This window comes from Lytechinus variegatus, chromosome 3, assembly GCF_018143015.1.
Source record: "Lytechinus variegatus isolate NC3 chromosome 3, Lvar_3.0, whole genome shotgun sequence".
Taxonomy (NCBI): Eukaryota; Metazoa; Echinodermata; class Echinoidea; order Temnopleuroida; family Toxopneustidae; genus Lytechinus; species Lytechinus variegatus.
This window is the reverse complement of record NC_054742.1, coordinates 50293592-50319014: the sequence shown is the minus strand read 5'-3', so window position 1 is coordinate 50319014 and position 25423 is coordinate 50293592. Positions and strand designations below refer to the sequence as shown.

At 36.5% G+C, this 25423-nt stretch overlaps 1 protein-coding gene across 1 annotated transcript; it reads left to right on the top strand.

The window, feature by feature from the left end:
* The first annotated feature begins 900 nt into the window (after positions 1 to 900).
* Positions 901 to 19433, top strand: LOC121412059 (cell wall protein DAN4-like). Its single transcript, XM_041604970.1, has 12 exons — positions 901 to 1132; positions 3661 to 4059; positions 4949 to 6232; positions 7001 to 7042; positions 8696 to 8737; positions 9390 to 9434; positions 9611 to 9652; positions 11527 to 11568; positions 11876 to 11917; positions 13874 to 15148; positions 18577 to 18618; positions 19363 to 19433. The coding sequence occupies exons 1-12, from the start codon at positions 901 to 903 to the stop codon at positions 19431 to 19433; spliced, it is 3558 nt and encodes a 1185-aa protein (XP_041460904.1).
* The last annotated feature ends 5990 nt before the right edge of the window (positions 19434 to 25423 follow it).

Genomic DNA, 25423 nt, shown 5'->3' with positions numbered 1-25423 from the left:
GCATATAACTGTTTTGTGAAAAATAAGCGAAACTTTAAAATGCTATAACTTTCTTATTTTACATCCGATTTTGATCAAATTTTCAGCATTAGGCTTGTTTTTTTTTTATTCACCCAAGTCATCATTTCTCTGGGGTGAACTCGACCTTAGATTTAAAACAAATTTGAAAATTCAATGATCAGATTTAATATTTCACAAACAGAGTATATAGCAGCGATTTGTATAAGTTAATGTTTTATCTTCAATTTTCACAATTACTCAAAGGTATAATAAACAGATAAAAGAGTTCTTGACAATAGCTATATACCAATGGCATTCGAATGGAAAATATGGACAAAAATGTGTGGGAATTATCGAAATAAGCTCCAATTTTTAGTAATGATTATTTCCACTCATTCATGCAAAAATGAATGCTTTCAGTCCCAGTAGCATATTTGGGGACAAAGAAAGATGTGCACACAAAGGGGGACGAGAAGAACCTTGTGACTACAAAAGATGATGATGATGATAATAATAATGATAATTTTTTTAGCACATTATAATGTCGCTATGCACTTCTAAAGGGCTTGGATATTAATATTTATAATAATAATATTATTAATAAAAAGATAATAAATCATATACATTGTTTAATGATAATACGAAATTTGTTCGTAATGGACTCATAATGTATTAATTCTTTTAAAAAAAAGCTAGTATGTGTTAGATAACACAGAGATTATGGACACAATTAAATCGTGTGTTACCTGTTGGTTTTATAATACAGCTGGCTACTACATATATACGGAGTCATCCTGGCCGCGATTTCAGAATGATGACGCTGTCATATGCTCCCCTGGTGTCCAACTTGAGAGCACTGAAATCAACCGATGCTTTAAGTTCTTCTATCATATGTGGGGGATGAATATTGGAACACTCAGCTTGTACTTTTCGACATCAGGGACGATCACGGACCAGGCCGTCATGGTGTGGTCGATGAGCGGTCCTCAGACAAACGCTTGGATAGGAAGAGAGATACGGGTAACGGATTTCATCTCCACCTCCACATCTGGGTATTTCCTTTTCAAAGGACAGATCAACAGTTACACCGCTGATATGGCTTTAGATGACATCTCCTTGGGCTCTTGTACAGGTAAAGAGTTTTTTCTCTTTAAACCAAGTTGGTTATCTCAATAAATGGAGAAAAGAGTTACATCCACAGTGTAGATATAGTTCATTTTTTAAACATTTTTTTTTTGTATGAACATTTTGTTACTTTATGAAACAATTGCCATACAAGTCATTAGGAAGCCTTGAAATAGATCTGTGTCATTATGCATGATATGGGTATTTCTTTCTCCTTTTTTTTCTGGGGGGGGGGTAGTCATAATATTATATCCCTTATTATGATTGATAGTTTTTGCAATCAATATAACCACAAGCCAAAACAAATATAGTGATATATAAATGACAATCACAATGTTTTAAATGTAAATCAATTGGAATTTTAGTCCACTGACGTTAATTCCGGGGCATGGGGATATATCCCGCACTTTCAGGGATATAGGGGCGTGGAGGGGTGGCGTATACAAACATCCCTAGCTCGAAATTGATATCTTTAGATAATAATAATATAAAACAGTTTTTGTATAGCGCATTACACATTACAGAGGTCTCAAAGCGCGTTAGGAAAAAAAGAAAAGAAAATAGATACATGGAGCTAAATAAAAGCCATGTGGACTCATGTATGCAAGTTTTGTACCTAAAAACCATTGTTATCTCTCCGTCTAGTCGCTTTCATTTTACCTTAAAATACTTGTGATGTCTCTCACAAAATCTTATGCGTATGGATTTATAAACAGATGTTATATCAATCAACTGAACATATTTTGATAGCTTTAATTGAAATTTCAACCGTAACCATCGGCGTATAACCATGTGTTTGGGGCACATACCACCAAAAGTTCCACAGGAGGGAGGGGGTGGGAAAAGAGGGAAAGGGTAACAAGTAAGGGATGACATGACATGTTTTTCTGAATATCATGTAAAAATCTGTCACACAAAAAAAGATTTTCTGTTTAAAAAAAAGATGAATTTTTCAATCGCTTACCCAGCACGCTTGCAACTGCAATTTTTGCCACAAAGCGCCATGTTCTGCCTCGATCTGTTGTCTGCTCATTGCAAGACTATCTATAACAATTACTCATGCAGTATGATCTTCTACAATCTCTTTACGGTATATTGAGGGAGGGTGATATATCCTATCCTTATCACATTTCAACTGTAAAAAAGTGTATCCCATATTTCAGGGGAAATAAATTATTAATTGGGGATCATATTAATATTTATAATGATAGCAATATCTTTGAGAATTATGCGATTTTTTCATTTAAAGAATATACAACATTTATATATTAACATAATAGTCTAATAAGGTACATAAGTTTCCGTTTGATATACAGTGCGTATCAAAAAAAAGTTTACACTTAGAAAAAGTCCTGTAAAATTATACATTTGTAATATCCTGAAGATTTTTCCACATTTTAACATTGTTACAGGTCCGTTTAAGCAAATGACGATGTAACTGTCGAAAAATATTTCCGCTTGAGTGAGCACCACTTACTTTTGAAAAGTTGGTGAAAAATGATTTGCGCAGAACTTTGAAATAGTTATACGAATAAAAGTAGACCTAAATCATGAAGAACACATATAATTTAGCTAGTAAAATTGACTTGAAGATATCTTTTCCCTTTTTAAACTTGTTTCCTTGCCAAAAACACTTCGAAGAGTGCATTGCACCCCAACCACTCCCCCATACACCGAGGCCATCATGACGATATTTGCTTTACACTGAGCTGTGATTTACATGAAATGGCTTTGGCTTGATTTTCGTTTTGTTTATCATTTTTAAGCTTGTGAAAAGTGTGGAGAAACGAGTAATAAATGAAAAATGAAATGTAAATCCACTTCAAATGATAAAAACTTAGTGAAAAAATTCTGGAGATGTCTGATATAAAATTTTGTTCAGATCCAGTTATGTCCTTAGATCCAGCTTTCACACAAAGGGTAAAGGTTGTGCTTACTAAGTGTTAAAATTTCAATTTGGGTGGCAAAATTGTTACAAAATGCTTGAAAGTATCCGTTTTATTACAATTGCCTAAAAGTGGAAGGGAAATATATGAGAAATGTATTGCAGGGTAAGTTTGATTTCGCCCTTTGTCCTCGACACAGCTTGAAAACGAGCATTTCTGCGCAAACAGATTTCTGCGAGCTTTACAAAAATGGACAGTGCTCACTCAAGTGTATTATTCTGTCAAAACTTTTACTTTCATTGGATAGATGAGACCCAAACCCAAGATTACATGTGAAAAAATTATCCACATGTTGTATATTTTTAATTCCCAGGGCTTTTTCAAAGTGTAAACTTTTTTTGATACGCACTGTATAAGTATTTAAAGAAGATTTTCTATTCAAGAATTTCTGAAATATTCCTAGTTTCAACATTTTTTTTTCGTTTCAAACGATGCCGCCTCTCCCAATACAAACATTGCTTGGACCGGAATTATGTAACTGATAACTCAATTCCAATATGCCATGTATAATTAAATTTTGCAATTCAATTTAGGTGGCTTGGAGATTTTCCTGTATATTAATGAAATTCTTGTTACGTTCTTGTTGCAGATCAGCTCACGCCTACCACCTCACAACAAACGACTACAGATAGTGTGACAACAACGCAGTCAACAACGACAGATATACCTACAACTACCCAACAAACAACTACAGATACTGTAACAACTATTCTGCCAACAACGACAGATATACCTACAACTCCCCAACAAACAACTACAGATACTGTAACAACTATTCTGCCAACGACAGATATACCTACAACTACACAACAAACGACTACAGATACTGTAACAACTACTCAGCCGACGACTGGTCTCCCTACGTCCGCACCACTATCTACTACAGATAGTGTGACAACTATTCAGCAAACGACAACAATGGGAACAACCGAAGCCACAACAACGAATGCGCCAACCACCATAACGGTGGTATCAACAACTGATCAAGGTAATGCTGTATGATTGAAAATTTGTCAAAGAATCCAACGCGTTTATGTTTTGACGTCTTCCTTTTATCAAGTCCAATTAAAATTTTAATTAATTTTTTTTTCGTGTCTATTCAAATTTGATTTGCATGAATTTAGTTCAAAAAACACATGAATGCAGTGAAAGTCTCAATGTCTGAAAAATGTTCTACTCAGGGGCGGATCCAGGATATTTCGAAAGGGGGGGGGGGAGGACACATTTTCCCGAGGAAGAATTGGACAACCCAAATCAAGGGGATTTCGTCCACGACAAAAATTGACAAGCCAAAAAAAGGGTTTCAACCAAAAATTAAGCGAGTTTCGTCGACGAAAAAAAAATAGACAAGCAAAAAAAAAAGTCTTCACTTTCGAAAGAAGGGCACACTTCTGTTTTAACGGCATTCTTACATTACAAATTTTAATTGTGCCTCTCAAGGGGGGGGGGGACACGGACCGGCTATGGCCTCGTGGATCCGCCAGTGGTTCTACTACATAAAGATTGGCATCTTTAAACGTATTTAAAGCGAAGAATGAGGTAAAGTTAAGCTTTATTTTTTTTGGCGCAAACCTTTCAATAAAAAAAATCTTATAAGAGGTCAATTAAATTCAATATCCGATTTTATTATTGTTTATCTGTTGGACCTAATCACACTCCCTTCAAAAGAATACTTCAAAACAAAATAGATAGTCAGCATTATACTTTATTATTAATTATATAGGAATATATCGTCAAGAGGGTAATTTCTTGAGTATATCAATAGTCAAGAGAGTAATTTCCTTATTAATAATGTTGTACACCACAAAATAATGTCCTCTTCTAGTCAGTATTGTGCTAGTAATTGACAGCTTCACGTTCTTTCAATCTTTGTACAGCTGACTGTTCACAATCAAGCACTGGAAGTAGCTTTGTAATTGCCTTTCCAAGTAACCTAGAGCTGGGTTCAGAGAGCAATTCATTGGTGATCTCGACATCCTCCCACCAAACTGTTACTGTCGAAGTTCTTGAATCCGACGGTAATACATTATCTGGTGTAGTTACAGAAGGAATCAGTCTAACATTCAGTCTGTCAGAGAATTCCCGATGCACAGGATCTGGTTGGCAGGATTGCTCAGTAAGAGTGTTGGCAGTAGATGGTGACATCTCGGTGATTGCGTATAGCGATGTGGGTACGTCTACGGGTAGTTTCCTCGCATTCCCTGTGGACAGTCTCGGCGAGGAATACGTCATAGCAAGCTACACCCCTAGAGGAGGTTTTAATTCAGAGTTCACTGTAACTGCAGCTGATACTGCTGCCACTGTTATGATCGAGTTTCCTGAAGTAATCAGACAACATCGATTGAGTAATGGCCTGACCCCTGATCTTGAATTTGACCTCAACGCTGGCCAGACATATCAGGTCCAGAGTACTCTGGATTTGAGTGCTTCCCGAGTGGTGTCAACAACACCCGTAGCCGTAGCATCAGGAGCAAGTTGCTCTGAATTGCCAGTTGCAACGAAGTATTGTGACTATATTGTTGAACAGATGCCTCCAGTAAACACTTTAGGACGCTCCTTTTCTGTTTCTACTTATCACGCAAGACCACAAAGTGGACTGGATGTGAGAATCATAGCTACTCGTGATGACACGCGTATCACATCGGATTTAGGTAGCTTCATTATTCATTCGTTCGAGTATCTTGACCTGAATGGAAATCAGCAAACGGCAATCGATATTGAGGCTTCAGAGCCTGTTCTTGTTGTTCAGTACCAGAGGGGGCATGAAATTGACAGCATTGGAGATCAATCAATGACAGTGATTTCTCCCAAGGAACAGTTCTCAGTAGGATCGATCACTTTCCCCGTCGCCCTCTTATTCTCCCCTTGGAACTATATCATGATAGCAGTGGAAACCATGGATAAGAGTGGGATCCAGTTCGACGGTGTTTTGTTAGACTCATTACCCACGACTCTTACTTACACTTCCCAATATACATTTTGGGGTATATATATCTCACATTTTGGGGGAAATATATCTCATAACGTGAGTCATGTTGATCCAGACGTACCATTTAGTGTCGTTACATACGGTTATGATAAATACGAGGGATACGGGACATCAGCAGGTACCTTCTTGAGGCCATCGCGCTGCAGGCAGGCAACGACTACTTCATCGCAGGGTAAGCACAGAACATTATCTTTCATTTATCATTTTCTCGCTTTAATCTCAGACTTTAACTTTAACTAAATAAAGCGGTTTGTAATCACTGTTGTCAAATTATGAGAAAGTTACCATAATCATGAAGTGTTCCAGCCTATTCATAGTTCCGTTTAATAAGAGGTTAATTTGAAGATCGTAAGCAATAAATTGAAACATGATGTATGCCCGTGAGGGGGTTGTGATTTGATTATCATGTTCTGAGAGTGGCGTATCTAGAAGGAAAGGTGTCACGTGTCCCTGATAACACATTTAGGGGGGGTACAATGACGAATTGAAAAAAGTGGAAATACTTAATTAATGACCAATCAATGGGGTCGTCGGAGGTTGGAATGAACGCAGTTTCGATTATTCTTGATCCGCTGGGGTGAGAGTGACGCCGTTTGTGTTCTGGGCCCTGTCTGTAACTTAAAGAGTTACGATTGATCCAATCGACCTAAAATGTATGGAAAACCATAACTATCATAATTCTTTGTTCAGAAAATTTGCACAAAGTCCTTTGCAAACAAAGAGAAGTACACTAAATTTTCAAGAAAACAATGAATGTATGAATATACTATATACAGCATATTATATAAAATATTTTGAACCAACATGCATTTTAGATGTTGATGTTTCTGGATTTCCATGGTTGTGGTTGATTGGGTCAATCGCAACTCTTTTTAATGATTTTTATTATGAATCTGTTCCCCCATTGTGAAAATTGTTTAATGATTTTCCTTCATTATAGTGACTACAGATGCATCTACAACGGATATCTCTTCAACGATAGGTATGTTCAGCAATCTTGTCATCATAACTTATACCCTCTTGCTTCAAAATCTTCCGGCCATCAAAATATATTTTGTCATATCCGATTCACTAACGTTGGTCGTAGTTGAAGAAACAAATAATGAGTGTTATAACCAATGGCGTACCGTGGGTCACGGCATGGGGGGACAAACATTTTGAGTCATTTATTGGGTATACTGACCTTATAGAGAACTTATAAGGACTGTGTCATTTAACGGATATGTATATCACTGATGAAATAGCGCGAAGCGCGAGCTGATAATTTTTGATATTCAGAGCTAAAAAAGGGACATTATTATCAAATTTTTGTAATCATGATAAATACCTGTCTCACTGAACAAACAATGTAAGCGCGAAGCGCGAGCAGAAATTTGTGTATGTATTTCCCCAACCAGGGACATTTTAAGGACTATTAATAAAGGAATTCATGAAGACCATACATATCTCAACATAGTGCTTACTGATTTTATTTTTTTTAGAATTCCACCTAAACCGATGAAGCAATTTTTGTAGTCATTGTAATCATGAACATGATACGTATCTCACTAATCAAATATTGCGAGCGAAGCGCGAGCTAAAAAAAAATCAGACATGAAGAGGGACATTCTAAGGCTTGTTTGTTGTAATTCATTAAGACCATACGTATTTCACTAACCAAATGATGCGACCGCGAAGCGTGAGCTGAGAATTTTCTATATTCAGAACAGAAAAGGGAATATCTTAGTACTGTTTTTAGGAATTTATGCGTAATTACCTTCAGCAAGAGATTTATCCACATTGTGCTGCATTCAACCCAGGTGAGGTGAATGGGTACCCGGTGGGAAGAATTTCCTTGAATGCTTGAGCGCCTAGGCAGCCCAGCTAAACCCGGGGTAATAATAATAATAGGGTCCGCTGGGAGAACAGTTTTCAGAACTGAAGTGGCTTCCCTGGGTAAATATACCTATATTATTATTATTATTATCATTATTATTATTACTTTTATCAATTAATGAAAAGCAGATATATTTCACCAACCCACTAATGCAAACGTAAACACGGACTGGAAATGTTTTATATTCAGACCTTAAAAGGGGTTAATTACTTTTCAAAAGTAATCATGAAAAAGAAGCATATGTCACTACATATAATAATTAAAACCTGAAGTGCAAGGATATATATTTGGTGTATATTGACTGAAAACGGGGTGTTTTAGTTTCGTTTAATCCCCTTGAACAGGATTATTTATTTCATGAAACAGACAATGCGAGCAACAGGAGTAATGAACGCATACTCCCTATAAAGCTAATTATGTTTCATGATGTTATTCAAAATATATATTATAATTTATATAAAATGTAATATAATACACAATAAGTTCTTCTTCTCCCACTTCGTTTCTCTACCTTTCTCCCCCTTTATCTCCTTTTCCCCGGGTTTTTTTTTGCCAGCTGATGGGGGGGGGGGACGTCCCCCCGTAGTTATGCCACTGGTTGTAACGCCAAAATGACTTAGTGATTAACGATTATTCAAAATTTTAGAATCTCAATTTTTAAGGCCTCTACGGAGTTTGAACAGTCAGAGACTTTACGTATGATACATCTTCTTTCTACATTAATAAAGCGCTAATATATTTTCCCCAATTGTATTCCAGTGACATCCGATACAACGTCAGATTTAACTCAGACGGACATTGGTAAGACAAACAATTTTCTATGGCTGAGAATGTCTCAGTCAGTTTTATGTTATTAAATTCGAAATAGAATATTGCATATAAGTTATTTATTTATTTATTTATTCAAATATATTTATACAGGATGACAAGATCAGTTAAAAACTGTTTTACATCATGGTCCTGACATTAAAAACATAAATACATGTAAATCAATAATATCTATTCATTATCAATCGGAAATCTCTAAACATGTAAAATACATAGATATAAGTAACAAAAGAATAGATCAATTCATATACATAGGTAAAATGAAAAGTTTATTGGCAGTCTGACAAGAACGTCAGTTTGCGGCCATTGAAGAAAAGATCCAACTTGATTTATGTAGCCACAATGCCCAATCTTCCAAACCAGCAATCGATTTTTAAAAAATCGATCAATTATGAAACTGGAGACATGAGATATTTTATGGTAATTTACTGATATGTCGATCCTATGTTAACAAGATAAGTTATTGAATTGGAGAGAGATTGAAAAAATTGAAACAGTGAATTGAAAAAAGCTGTTTGACAAAATTTTATCAAGATTTTCCTCAGTTTGTTTCAGGGTAATAAAATAAATTGTCATGAAATTTAATTTTATAAAGTGCCGTCTTGACTGTTTTCATTTTTCAAAGTGACGATTACTGATGGATCTACCAAGGCTGATTCTACAATGGCTGGTAAGATCAAGAATAATGTTTTCTATTGTCTCGTAAATAAAGCTTTCGTCTCTATAATCATCTATAGAAATAAAAAAGATGATACTTTTTTTAATGCCAGTGTCTTTGGTTGAATCTGTAAAATATTAATAATTCGATTCCTTTGGTCGGTTCAATTTCTTTCTTTTTTTAACAAGTGACTACTGACGGAACTACAGATACAGCTCCAACCACTACTGGTAAGTTAAAAATCAGCTTTAAAGAACGACGGAAAACGAAATATATAAAGCTCAGCTAGGTGAATAGAAAGGGTTAAGGCAAAATATTGAGTTAAATTCTCCTTTGCTTGTAATCCCGGCTGCCATTTGATCATATTCTGGGTTGGGAGTATCTCAACCTCGGTCATGCGGGGCGATTCTACGTTCTTTTCATTCTATAGGTGCTTGGAGGGCCCAGATGACCCTCTCTCATAGGATACTATTCAAAATTCGTAGGTTGTTAAATCAAATACTATCTGATGTTTGAATAATTGTGTCTTTTACGGGTATTTTTTTTCAACCAATCATAACCTATTTCCTTTAAAACAAATCCTACTGTGAAGGAAATGCTTTTTTTGTCTTGCCTGCATAGCAGAGCGTCAACATTGAACCAAGGTTAAGTTTCTTAAATATCATCATAACTAAAAAAAGTATATAGACCTAGTTTATGAAACTCGGACATAGAGTTAATCAAGTATTACTGAAGATCCTGCCTCAGCTCCAGGTCACATAATCAAGGGCAATGGTCATTTAGGGTCATTGAACTTAGACCATGTTGGGGGAATCAATATCGTAATCTTAACCAAGGTTAAGTTTTTGAAATGTGGTCATAACTTAAAAAGTATATAGACCTAGTTCCTGAAAATTAAACATAAGGGTAATAACGTATCACTGAAGATCCTGCCTAAGTGTCAGGTCACATGACGAAGGTCAAAGGTCACTTAGGGTCAACGAATTTTGACCATGTTGGGGGTATTTGTGATATTGTCACCATAACTTTGATCTAGTTTATGAAACTTTGACGGAAGAGTAATTAAGAAGTATCCCTGAACATCCTGTGCAAGTTTCAGGTCACATGACCAAGGTCAAAGGTCATTTAGGGTAAAAAAAACTTGGATAATGTTGGGGGTATTTGTGGAATTGTCAGCATAACTAAAATTTTATGGATCTAGTTCATGAAACTTGGACATAAGAGTATGCATGTATCCCTGAATATCTTGTGTGTTTCAGGTCACATGACCAAGGTCAAAGGTCATTTAATCACTTTGGCAAATTTATGTATTGATTAATGCGTGACATATTCCCCTAAATTCTTTTTTTGTGCTTCTCTAATGGGGGGGGGGGGCACGGGCCGGATGTGCCCCGGATCTACCACTGGTAGTGACATACTACACCACTCAGTCTATCTTTGGTAAGACGAAGCAAGTTCCTATGGCAATGCATGTCCCTATATCGTTTGTGTTTATGAAAATGGGAATAGTGAGATGCGTTGAGGATTGTTATTAGATATTTTCATGTTACGAATTACATTTCGACCTCCATTTTCATCCATTCTTTATAATTAATTATGGTTTTGTTCGTACATTTTTCTTCATTATAGTGATTACAGATGCATCTACTACGGATATCTTTTCAACGACCGGTAAGGTGTCATTTTTACGTTATGCCAATCTTTCTGAAGCAATCTCTCATATCATTGCAAAGGCACTCACAATTCGAAAAAAACGAACTGGAATTATAATTTAGAGATCGTATCTTCCGCGTATATGAAAAGTATTGTCATTATACATTTATAAATTTGAAGTCCATGCAGATAGGCCTAACGAATGCTCAAGCAATCGGAGCTTACAAACAAATCAGCAAAGAATGACTATTGATGTTTTTTCGCATAATGGGAAGATCGTGGTCAAGTGGATACATATTTTCATATGTAATAACATAAAATTTTGTTACTGTATTTGTATCATCTTTTCAGCGATTAATGTGTATGCTGGTGAATAAGAATGGGTATAATAAGAACCTGTTATACATTTCACCATTGTGAAATATTTTTTTATTGATTTACTTCATTATAGTGACTACAGATGCATCTACCACGGATATCTCTTCAACGACCGGTAAGGTTGAATGAAATCATCCTCAAATATTTTGTAATCATAATTTATACTCTCTTGCTTCATAATTTTCCAGTCATTAAAAAAATCATTTTCTTAAATCCGAATTCAACATCGTTGGTCGTAATCGAAGAAACAAATATTGAGTGTTATAAAGCCAAAAGTACTTAGTGATTGCTCATATTTTTAATCTCAATCTTTAAGGCCTCTATGCAATTTGAACAACCAGAGTATACAAAATAGCATGTACAGCTTCTTTCTACATGTATATTGATAAAAACGCTAAAATATTTCCTTAATTCTATTCCAGCGACATCCGACACAACTTCAGAATCTACTCAGACGAAAATTGGTAAGATGGAAAATTTCCTATGCCCATATAAATGCCTCAATCAGTTTACGTTAATTCGAAATGGAATATTGCATTATCAAGTTATCTATTTGAAATATCAAAACACATACTTCATCAATGATATAGAAAGGTAGAATGAGAAGTTTATTCGCAGTCTGACAAGAAAAGTAGCAACAAGAAACGGATTCATGCATAATTCATTATAAAGGCATGTGAAATCATGAGAAACGGGGTTTATCTACAATCCTTCATTATATTCTTGTAATTATGTAGCTAATCTTGTAATTTTATGCTAGAGTAGTTTATTTTACACTTGCCTAGGCCTATATTATTTTATGTAAGGATATGTGAAGTGAGAAAATACAATGAAGGACACCATACGGTAAGTATAGTTTGACTTTTTACTTTGTTTCTCATGTTGCCTTCTGACGTGACTACAAAAACATTTATCTTGGATAGCTCTTCAGTGGCCGGTAAGATCAAATATATAAAACGATATTCTAGTCATTAATAAAAAACAGTTTTGAGGGGGTAAAGAAACCAATTGAAATGTATTATATCTTCATAACTGGGATTTTACTGGACAGTTTAGTTAATACGGTTGCGTTTGTAAGAGCTTAGGAAGAGGAAAAGAATAAAGTCATCATGTCCAGGCCCTAGGTCAAAATAAAAATAATAAAAATTCAGCTTGCTCTTCGTGCTTGCATCATCTATTAAGAGCGATCCATGATATCCACTTCACGATTTTCCTACACAGTGCTTGAATAAGTGCTTAAATTGGCCCTTTTTCAGATAAATCAAATATTTTCAGCTCGCGATTCGCGATCACATTATTTATTTTCATGATAAAAAAATATATTTAGAATGACCAGATACTATGTAAAAATCTTAAACACACGCACGCATGTTTATTGAGATACACAGCTTGTTCTTTATTTAAAGCATGCTTAAATTATCCAGTTTTACACTAAAATTTTCTGCTCGCGCTTCGCGCTCACATTATTGATTTAGGATACCAAATTACCCTTTCTTTTCATGATTTACAAAACATGAATAGAGTGACCGTTTTTAGGACTAAATCTCACTTTTTCCGCTTCCGCTTCGCGCTCGCATTGTTTAGTTATATGCCTATCCTGAACATGATAACAAAATATGCTTAGAATTTCCATTTTTTAGGTTTGAATGTCAAAAATTTTCAGCTCGCGCTTCGCGTTCGCTTTATTTGATTATTGAATATGTATCGCTTTATGGCTAACTACAAACCGACCTCTACAAGTCCCTTTTTGATCATTTATATACGGGTTTTGTTCAGGATCACAAACATTGCCCAGAATGTTCGATTTTCAGGACAAGATACATGAAATTTCCAAAAAATTAGCTCGAGCTATTTAAATATGGCTTAAGATATTACTATGTTTTATAAGAATAAAGCAAAGAAGTGACTGTTACGAAGAAACAAACAAACAAACCCATCTTTTAGTGGCCGATCGGGGAAAATACGGGTAAATTTGTTTGCCCCCCCCCCCCATTTGCGAAAGCTGGATCCGCCCCTGAATTTTGGCTTACTTCAGTACCCCCAGCCGGAAAATCGTTCCCAGGGCCCTGGTCGTATACCAAGAATATCAGACTGAATTTATAATAGCGAAAAAGAATGTGGAAGCAACTAGTTCTTGATTCGGTATCGAGATCAAGTTCGATCACGCAATACCCAAGTCCACGATTTGGTACCCGGCAATGCACTTATGCCCTCGGGCATATAATTATGGCTCTTCTTAATACATCGAATACATGAAAGTGTTATCATGCCTTGTTGGTACCCGGGTTGGAACCAACGTCTCAACGAGTTTAGTTTATAAAAAAATTCTTATGATGTATAAAAAAGAAGCCTATTCAGACTGACAAACATTGCAAATTAACCCAAATTATTTTCTCTCAAAACTCTTCAATATTATACAGTTGACTGTTCTCAATCGAACATCGGGAGAAGCTTCATAGTCGCCTTTCCAAGTAACGTTGAGAGTGGTTCAGAAAACAATTCTCTCGTGATTTCGACTTCCTCCCAACAGAATGTCAATGTGGAGGTGAGTGAGTTCACCGGTGATACCTTGTCAGGTATAGTTTCTTCCAGTACGACTCTATCACTACCATTGTCTGAGATCTCCCGATGTACCGGTTCTGGTCTGCAGGACTGCTCTGTAAAGATCTCGGCTCTGGATGGTGAAATCTCGGTAATTGGATATAGCTATTGGTTTCGTACCATGGATAACTTCCTTGTGTTTCCCGTGGACAGCCTCGGCAACGACTATGTCATAGCTAGTTATACTCCTACTTCTGCATTCTCCTCAGAGTTCACTGTAACCGCTGTTTCTACTGTTACCAATGTAACCGTGGAGTTTCCAGAGTTGATCAGAGAGGATAGAATAACAAAAGGCTTGACCGCAGATCTCAACTTTATACTCAATGCTGGTCAGACTTATCAGGTCCAGAGTCCTCTGGATTTGAGCGCCTCACGTGTTGTATCATCCGCACCTGTATCGGTTATCTCAGGTGTGACATGCGCTAACGTACCGGTTGGGGCGTTGTTCTGTGACTATATGGTTGAACAAATGCCACCAGTCAACACCCTAGGACGTTTTTTTTCTGTGTCAACTTACCATGGGAGACCGAACAGCGGACTTGATTTTAGAATCATAGCGACCCTCGATGACACTCGTATCACATCGGATTCAGTTAGCGCCACTATTCATGCGTTTGAATATTATGACTTCACCTCAGACACTCCTGATGCTTTTGAATTTGAGACTTCAGAGCCTGTCCTTGTTGTTCAATACCAGAGGTCTTATGTAAGCGACTACCAAGGAGACCCATCGATGTCAATCATTTCACCGAAAGAGCAGTTCCCAGTAGGATCGATTACCTTCCCAGTTGCGAGTTCTTTCGTCTCTTCGAACTATATAGACATCACTGTAGACACCATGTATGAGAGTGGGATCCAAGTAGACGGTGTCTTATTGGACTCGTCGACCGCATCTAATGTCACTACTGCAGTTTCTACAATCTGGGGAAAAGAAATAACGGAAGGAGTTCATACCGTGAGCCATGTTGATCCAGATATCCCATTTAGCGTCACGACTTATGGTTATAGTACAATAACTCCACAAGCTTACGGGACATTAGCGGGTACCTTCTTGAGACAATCGGGCTGCAGACAGACGACTACTTCAGCACAGGGTAATAATAGATCATTGTATTTTCTTAGTTTTGATATATTGTATTCCTATTCTTAAACTTAAGAAGGTGGTCGATTATCTTATCCACTTTTAGAAAGTATCCATTAGAAGGTTGAGGATTTAACAGAGAAAATAATTACGAGTTAACATCAAATAATTATGTTTATCCCATCAGAGAGGGTTGCGCTGTGTCTAGTTCTTTTACAAGTAGCGTATCTACAGTGCGTATAAAATCTGAAAAGTTTATAAAATTTTTGTGTTTCAAATTATGATCTCTATATTTTGGTGTCAATAGGTGCTCTGAAGTCTTATCCTTCAAATGCTATTAACATAATATAGTTTAGTTCATGCTTGAGCGGACACGGAATGTTTTTGTCCGGGGTTAAAACAGAGACTTGCGCCAAAATGGCATAAAATGATAAAGATGATAGTCGAACTTCTTTCTAATCAGCAGACTTCCTTTTAACCTTGTCATTATCTGTGCCATAATTTTCGAATTATGTGGTCAAAATTCATTTCCAAATCTTGTTATTTGCTTGAATAGATCTGTTGTTCCTTTTTTATATGTTTTCTTTAAGCTTTGAATATTCCTTCTTTAGGCAAGAACAATTTTTTAAAAGCGAAATATTGGAGAGCGTGTTTTTTTTTAAATTCCTTTCATTGTGTGCTAAAAAGGTTATGGTGCCTTTGTACAGTGGCATACAGATGGGCGGGGCTCGGGGTGATCCCCCCCAAAAAATGATAATAAATAAATGAAATAACAATAATAATGAAAATAAGAAATAGAAAATAATGACCAAGGAAAAAAAGTGGAAAGGAAAATAACGAAAACATAGAAATTGAAATACGATATCATTTACTGAATATTATGTCAAAATCACAAAATTTGATATTTTAATAAAAAGGTGGAAACTTTTGATTGCTCGCTTCACAACTTTTTCATACATTTTACCCGATCTGCCATATCTTGATCCTTCAAAATTGACTCAATACACCATTGCCATTGAAAGACATGAACCCTTTCCTGTTTGTCCTGTCAAGCACGTAAGTATAAACTTGGTGAAGGATTCAATAACCCCTTGAAAATATGATTCATGTCTTTTATGGGTACCATAACATAATTTTGTTTCACATACCAGTAATAAAAGGATTTGAATGATTACAAATTCTCCCAATTAATAATGCAAATCTTCTTGCTTGGGTTGACAAAAAGTCTTCTTTTCTTACTTATGAAGGAAAATTCAAAAGTAAAAGAAGTTTAAATGAAAAACAAAACAATGCAGGTAAATAAATAACTTTGTAAATCAAATTTGACAGTATAATTCTAAAAGTATGGCAAAGATATTGAAAACATTAAGAGAAAGTCTGCTGATTAGCCCAAAGTCTAATCATCAAATTTCTAATTTCTGCCATCTTGGCGCAAGCCTCTTTTTGAACCCCGACAAAAACGTCCCCTGTTCGCTCAAGCATGAACAATTTTTTTAAATGGCATTTCAAGGATAAGATCTCAGAGCATCTATTAACATAAAAATATAGATATAATTTATCTTTCTTTTTTTTTCATTGATATCAACAATTAATGCAAAATATCAGCCTTCTGCACGAAAGAGGATATATTAACGAGAACATTGATATGATTCATGACAGTATTAATGTCTTAATTTGCTTAGATATAGGTAAAGTACATCCAAATGTATTCCCGATATTGCGATAAAACGACACCACTAGTCACACTTGTGATACCGACTACGATGCGCTCGCTGGCATGCCCTCCAAAAGAGTACAATAGACTCAATCGATCTTGCCTCGCCTATGTTGGTGTGACTAGCACGCATATAAATGCATGTTATGCGCGTCGTGAATGAAAAGTGTATATTACATATATGGGTATGAGGGCAGAAAGGCGTTTTTTACATGTTAAAGCAACTTTTTTGTTAATGAAACCTCTTGGAAAGTTAGAGGTCTTGAGGCATTGCTCTGCATGTCGCAAGAAATTACATTCGGGCACCTTAAAACATAGTCCCGCAAGAGCCTGTCGAAGGTACCCCCACCCTTATCCGAAGCTTGACTATTAAAATATCTTGCCTTTGCCCTCAGTGTGGCAAAATGATGCTTCGGTTAGGTAAAAACAACTTTTATTTTCTTGAAATCACTTGGAGACGGAAGAGTAAGTTTTCTCTATCAGCTACATTATTTTAAAGAAATGAGCCACAGCAAAGCCTACCCTCTCAGGGGGCTGCCCCAAGTCACCCAGCACCTTTTTCGTTTTGTTCCCATTTCTTGGAAAATTCGTCATTTTGGAGACAGATTGATGAAAAAAGTGTTTCTACTATGTAATGAAGCCACTTTTGTTGTTTTAAACTACTTGGAGACAAAAGAGTAGAATTTCTTCTATCTGCTACATATAAAGAATTGCTGGGAAATGAAAGCCACCCCGTCAGTGGGTTGCCGAAGACACCATCGCCCTTTTCCGTATTTTGCAAATTTATGGAAAAATCTGCAAATTTGGAACCCCCACTGAAGGATGTTTCTGCTAAAGAGCAATCCATTTTAATTGTTTTAAAAGCACATAGAGACCAAAGAGTTGCCTTTCATCTATCAGTTACATATAAAGAAGTGCTGGTACAGCAAAGCCTATACCCCCGTCAGCGGCTCCTGAAATCGCCCACACATTTTCTGTATTCAAACTTTTTATTAGAAAATCTGCGACTTTGGAGCCAACATTGAGACAAAGGATGTTTGTCCTATATAGAAAACCACTTGGATAAAAGAGTAGTATTTTTCTGTTTCATATAATGAATTGCTGGCAAAATAAAGCCTACCCCCTCAGGGGGCGGCTGAAGTCACACAACCCCTATTTTGCATCTTAATAATTTATAGGAAAATCTGTCAATTTGGAGCCCCCATTGAGGCAAAAAGGCAGTGGCGTAGCTAGGATTTTTTTTCTGTTCTCTTCTTTTTTACTTGGCAGACCAGGGGGGGGGGGTTATATCCCTAACCCCGGCCCCCTTGATCTGCCACCGTTATTAAACGGAAATATTTTATTCAGGTACTTTAAAAACCCGTATTCTATGAAGCGATTACAGACACAACAACAGACATAACTCCATACATGACATATGAGACTGAGAAGTATTGGTAAAATGAAATCAAATCTATTACATAACAATATAGCTCATGTTTCTATGATATAAAAATTGGTCCATTTTGGGTAACTTGTAGATGGCCATTGACCCCAATGTTTATTATTCCAATGGGTAATTCAATGTAATTTTTTTCTTTCTTTTCCTATAAAGTCACGAGTTATAGTAGTTTTCAAAGTCAGCACTGCTGCTATGTTGAATCGCGGGATGCAGGTGAGACGGCCAGAGGCATTCCACTTGTTTATCATTAATTATGGTTTTGTTCGTACATTTTTCTTCATTATAGTGATTACAGATGCATCTACCACGGATATCTTTTCAACGACCGGTAAGGTGTCATTTTTACGTTATGCCAATCTTTCTGAAGCAATCTCTCATATCATTGCAAAGGCACGAACGAACTGGAATTATAATTTATAGATCGTATCTTCCGCGTCTATGAAAAGTATTGTCATTATACATTTATAAATTTGAAGTCCATGCAGATAGGCCTAACGAATGCTCAAGCAATCGGAGCTTACAAACAAATGATCAGCAAAGAATGACTATTGATGTTTTTTCGCATAATGGGAAGATCGTGGTCAAGTGGATACATATTTTCATATATAATAACATAAAATTTTGTTACTGTATTTGTATCATCTTTTCAGCGATTAATGTTGGTGAATAAGAAAGGGTATAAGAACCTGTAATACATTTTCCCATTGTGAAATATTTTTAATTGATTTTCTTCATTAAAGTGACTACAGATGCATCTACCACGGAAGTCTCTTCAACGACCGGTAAGGTTGAATGTAACCATCATCAGACATTTTGTGGTCATTATTTATACTCTCTTGCTTCACAATCCTCCAGTCATTAAAAACAAATAGTTTTCTATATCCGAATTCAACATCGGTAGTCGTAATCGAAGAGCGTTGTAACGCCAAAATGACTCCGTGATTGCTTATATTTTTTAATCTCAATCTTTAAGCCCTCTGCGCAATTTGAACAGCCAGAGTATATACAAAATAGCCCAAAGCTTCTTTCTATATTGATAAAACCCTAAAATATTTCCTTACTTCTATTCCAGCGACATCCAACACAGGTTCAGATTCAACTCAGACGGAAATTGGTAAGATGGAAAATCTCCTATGCCCATAAATGCCTCAATCAGTATACGTTAATTCGAAATGGAATATTGCATTATCAAGTTATCTATCTGAAATCTCGAAACACATACTTCATCAATAATATACAAAGGTAAAATGAGAAGTCAATTAGCAGTCTGACAAGAAAAGTAGGTTTGGACTTTATCTTTGTTACCAACCACGATACAACATCTTCCCAATCGATTTCAAAAATAAAAAATTATGAATTTGAGACATCAAATTTACTGAGGTGCCAATCATGTGCTTACAAGATAATTGTATTAAATTGGAGAGTGATGAAAATAATTGAAATAGTGAATTCAGAAAAGTTGTGTGACCAAATCTTATTAAGAGTTTACTCAGTGAGGACGAGGTGTATAAAATAAATTGTCATGAAATTTCATTTGATAAAATGCCATCTTGACTGTTTTCATTTATCAAAGTGACGATTACTGATGGATCTACCAAGGCTGACTCTACAATGGCTCGTAAGATCAAGAATATTGTTTTTTATTGTCTCGTAAAAAAAGGTTTCGTCCCTATAATTATCATCTACAAATATTAAAATGCCAGCGTCTTTAGTTGAAATCGGTAAAATACCAATAATTCGATTCAATATCAACATTATTTTGTCTGCTGACCAGGTTTATAATCTGCCAACTTTCCTTGGTTTCAATAGACCAGTTCGTAGTTACTTCATGGACAGTTTTGGTCAAATGACCTTTCATTTCTTTCATTATGATAGGCAGATTTCAAAGCAAGATATTACGTAAGCTTGCCTTACATAGCAGGATGGAGAAATTGAATGGACCAGGAGACTAGAATAGCACACCAATTAACACATTATGAAGCTGTTTGTTGCATTCCTACTTTAAATGCATATCATAGCATGTTGCAGTAGTTGCACAATACTTGGCAAACTGTGAAATACCAGTCGTTCCTGGACGCATTGTTGTTTTTTGTGGATGTAAATGAATGCCACTAGTCAAAAGAATATATGAATAATCAAGACATCAAAGTTGGTGCTCATCTCATTAGATTTTAAACCACCATGTCACTTTAGTACAAATGACCTTCCTCTGATCATGCGTAGAATCTTTTGATCATGCGCAGACAGGAACTACGAACTGGCTTATTGGCTGAAAGCACAGAATGTATGACTATGTTTATTGTAACTGTTGGAAAACGACAACTTGTCAGCGCTGACAACTTTAGTGGAATGGTCCCCAAGCAAAGAATACAGGTCTAATAACAAGACATCCCTCCTCTTAGTTGAAAATGTATATCGGGGCGGATCCATGATTTTTCTAAGGGGGGGCACATTTTTCCCGAGTAAAAAATTGACAAGCATCCAAAAAAGGGTTTCAACCCAAAATTAAGGGTATTTCGTCCACGAAAATAATTAGATAATAAAAAAAAAAAGGTCTTTACTTTCAATTGGGGAGGGAGACACACCTCTGTAACGGCAGTTTTACATAAAAAAATGATTGTACCTCTCAAAGGTGGGGGGGGGGCACGGGCCGGCTGTGCCCCCCCCCTGGATCCGCCAGTGATGTATATGTATTATTTCCTACATGTAATAATTGTAGAGTCCCGCACCATTTATTTAATCAAACTATTTATTCAATTTGGAACAGGGCTATAGTATTGGATTGAAGTACATAAAGCTACAGCTAATAAATGTTACAGCAATCATAAATATAGATTCTGTTGTCAAATTGACCCATGGTTTCCACTTAGTTTAAATTAATCTATATTCCAAAGCATGCTTTATGCTGAAATGTCGGATGTCCCAAACCAGAAATTGATTCATGCATGATTCACTACAGTGCGTATCAAAAAAAAGTTTACACTTAGAAAAAATCCTGTAAAATTATACATTTGTAATATCCTGAAGATTTTTCCACATTTTAACATTGGTACAGATCCATTAATAAGCTGTCGAAAAATATTACCGCTTGAGTGAGCACCACTTACTTTTGAAAAGTTAGTGAAAAAGGATTTGCGCAGAACTTTGAAATAGTTATGCGAATAAAAGTATTCACGAAAAACACTTTGAATTTAGCTAATAAAATTGATTTGAAGATATCTTACTTTTTTAACTTGTTTCATTGCCCAGAACACTATAAAGAGTGCATTGCGCATAACCCCACTCCCCCACACACCAAGGCTATCGTGATGGTATTTGCTTTACACTGAGCTGTGATCCACATAGGCTTGATTTTCACTTTGTTAATCACTGTCAAGCTTGGGAAAAGTATGGAGAAGCAAGTATTAAATGATAAATGAAATGTAAACCCACATTAAATGACAAAAACTTAGTGAAAAAATGCTGGAGATGTCTGATATAAACTTTTGTTCAGATTCAGGTATGTCCTCAGATCCAGCTGGCACAAAAAGGGTTAAGGGTGTGTTCCCAAAGTGTTGAAATTTCAATTTTGGTGGCAAAATTGATCCAAAATGCTTGAATGTATCTGTTTTATTTCAATTTACTAAAAGTGCAAGGGAAATGTATTAGAAATGTTTCGCAGGATAAGTTTGATTACGCCCTTTCCCCTCGACACACAGTGAAAACGAGCATTTTTGCGCAAACAGATTTCTGCGAGAATGGACAGTGCTCACTCTAGTGTAACATTCTTTCAAAACTTTTACTTTCATTGGATAGATGAGACCCAAACCCAAAAATATATGTGAAAAAAATACCCACATGTTGTCTACTTTTTAATTCCCAGGGTTTTTTCAAAGTGTAAACTTTTTTTTGATACGCACTATATAAAGGCATATGAAATTGTGAGAAAAGGGGTTTATCAACAATCCTAAAAAATATTCTTGTAACTATGTAACTAATCTTGTAATATATGCTAAAGGAGTTTATTTTAAACTTGCCTTGGCCTATATTATTTTATGTAAGGATATGTGAAGTCAGAAAATACAATGAAGGACACCATACTTGATTATAGTTTAACTTTTCACATGTTGCCTTCTGAAGTGACTACAGATACATCACCTTGAATAGCTCTGCAGTGGCCGATAAGATGAAATATATAAAGCAATATTCTAGTCATTAGGAATAACAATTTTGAGGGGGAGAATAAACTAATGGAAACGTATTATATCTTCATAACTGGGATTTTACTGGATAGTTTGCTTAATGCGGTTGTATTTGTGAAGTTTTGCTTTTCGGGGTACAAAGACAGAATGTATATTACTAAAGCCTAGAAGGACTGACGAAGCAATGCACAGCCAAAAAAAAAATTAACATGGGCTTACCATGTCGTCTATGCCATGAATAATAAACTATTGAATAAATATGTAAAACCAAAAAAAAAAAGTAGGACGATATTATAGAGCTTTTGTCAAGTTTGAGATACCATGACTGGGAATAATTCAAGCACCGCTATGGTTTCGCATTGGACATTGAACCCCCTCACACCTGACCGAATGTAGGCGGACGAAAGGACAGGTGTAAAATCTGACAACTTTCGTTGGTTTCGATTGGCTGACAACTCTGCTGCCCAAAATGACGAAACTGACGTCGACGACTCCATACTATCCAATGCTATCCAAGCAGCCATCGATAAACTACTCACCCACCGATGAGAATTTTATAGCTAAGCTGGTTTCGGCTATCAAGACAAAGCTGCTGGATGAGATAATGTGAATCTCCGAGATCGGAAGCGAGGGACTCGTTGCAATTGTGACATCGACAACGCCAATGACAAAATGGCGTTGCTGGAAAAAGACGAGTAGTTGTAGTCGAGGACACCATGGACGAAGCAGAGCAGTACTCTCAAAGAAACTGTCTAATCTTTGCCGGTATCAACGAGATCAAGACGAGGACGTGGAGAGGAAAACAATGAACATATGTAAAGAGGACCTCGGTGTAACCATCAATGAAAGTGACGTCGACAGATGCCACCTACACAGGAACCCAAAGAACATAGGCAAGAAGTCTCGCAAACAACATCGGGAAGTCATCGTAAAATTCACGAACTATCGGAAGAGAGACTCCATCAACAAGGCTAGATTCAACCTGCGAAAGTCATCGAATAAGTCAAAGCATATATATATATATATATATATATATATATATTGTAAAGAAATGGATGAAGAGAACAATGGTAGGCGTAGCTTAAATCAAGGTTCCCCAGAGCTATCTACCCTTTGGAAAAATTGGTGATGCCGAAAAAATGTCTCTGCCGGGAATCGAACCCGGGCCCCCAGCTTTGAACGCCGGTGCCTTAACCACTAGACCACAGAGACGGGTTAATGGTTAGGGCGAGCCAGATCCGATTGACCGTCAGATAGACAGATTTTCGACACTATACCAATTATATTTTCCTTTGTCGGGTGAAGGTGAGTTTTGAACAATGACAAGCCGCCATGCCTCAGCTGGATCGAAGCTATTGCTTTGATACAGTACACGTGATTAACCTTGATTTAAGCTACGCCTACTATTGTTCTCTTCATCCATTTCTTTACAATATTTAAATAAAAAAAGAGTTGCCAAAAGCTGTTGTACATGTAAAGCTTTACACATTTGTATTTCTTCTCCCATACGTGTACTGTATCAAAGCAATAGCTTCGATCCAGCTGAGGCATGGCGGCTTGTCATTGTTCAAAACTCACCTTCACCCGACAAAGGAAAATATAATTGGTATAGTGTCGAAAATCTGTCTATCTGACGGTCAATCGGATCTGGCTCGCCCTAACCATTAACCCGTCTCTGTGGTCTAGTGGTTAAGGCACCGGCGTTCAAAGCTGGGGGCCCGGGTTCGATTCCCGGCAGAGACATTTTTTCGGCATCACCAATTTTTCCAAAGGGTAGATAGCTCTGGGGAACCTTGATTTAAGCTACGCCTACCATTGTTCTCTTCATCCATTTCTTTACAATATTTAAATAAAAAAGAGTTGCCAAAAGCTGTTGTACATGTAAAGCTTTACACATTTGTATTTCTTCTCCCATACGTGTACTGTATCAAAGCAATAGCTTCGATCCAGCTGAGGCATGGCGGCTTGTCATTGTTCAAAACTCACCTTCACCCGACAAAGGAAAATAATTGGTATAGTGTCGAAAATCTGTCTATCTGACGGTCAATCGGATCTGGCTCGCCCTAACCATTAACCCGTCTCTGTGGTCTAGTGGTTAAGGCACCGGCGTTCAAAGCTGGGGGCCCGGGTTCGATTCCCGGCAGAGACATTTTTTCGGCATCACCAATTTTTCCAAAGGGTAGATAGCTCTGGGGAACCTTGATTTAAGCTACGCCTACCATTGTTCTCTTCATCCATTTCTTTACAATATTTAAATAAAAAAGAGTTGCCAAAAGCTGTTGTACATGTAAAGCTTTACACACACACATATATATATATATATCAATGAAAGCCTGACACAGAAGCGGAATAAACTATATTGGAAAGTCAAGAAAAGTCTCAGGAGCAATGATTACAAACTTTGGACACAAGTTGGTAAAATAATTGTCAAAAAACCAAACGGCGAAAAGGTCTCTATTGCCAGTGAAAAGGACCTGTCCAAAGTAAACTGAATAATCGAACTATATACAGACTTTCAAAGCTAGAGGTAAATCGTGGTGTTTATTGTCAAATAGCTTTGTGTTTGTTGAATGTTGTTGTTTTCTTTATTTTAAATTCATGTTATTTTGTTTTATGTAATTTTGGTTAACGACGCTCTATTTTCGTTATTATTATTCTTGTTTCAGTGTATATTTCATGTGATTTATTATACATGACAATGAAGAATGTGTGTGTATGTTGCAAGAAACCAGCAAAATGCAACCAGAGGGCCCTTCTCTGTCCAAACTGTAAAAATTGGGTTCACATTACGTGCGACAGTGTACCCCAATCTGTAATGATGGAAAAGAACTTTTTGATTTGAGTTGACCTATTTATATTCTTCAAGAATTGCCCTCTTTTATGTTGATTGCGAATATGTATTACCGTGGATGAGTCAATTTCGGAACACGACAACTTGGCTAATAACGTAGA

What these genes read in the sequence shown, in the direction of transcription:
- LOC121412059 (XM_041604970.1), top strand. Translation starts at nt 901, where the DNA reads ATGAATATTGGAACACTCAGCTTGTACTTTTCGACATCAGGGACGATC. An exon ending in GGATATCTCTTCAACGATAG is followed by an intron (nt 7,043 to 8,695) that starts GTATGTTCAGCA and finishes ATTGTATTCCAG; the next exon opens with TGACATCCGATACAACGTCA. An exon ending in GGATATCTTTTCAACGACCG is followed by an intron (nt 18,619 to 19,362) that starts GTAAGGTGTCAT and finishes CTTCTATTCCAG; the next exon opens with CGACATCCAACACAGGTTCA.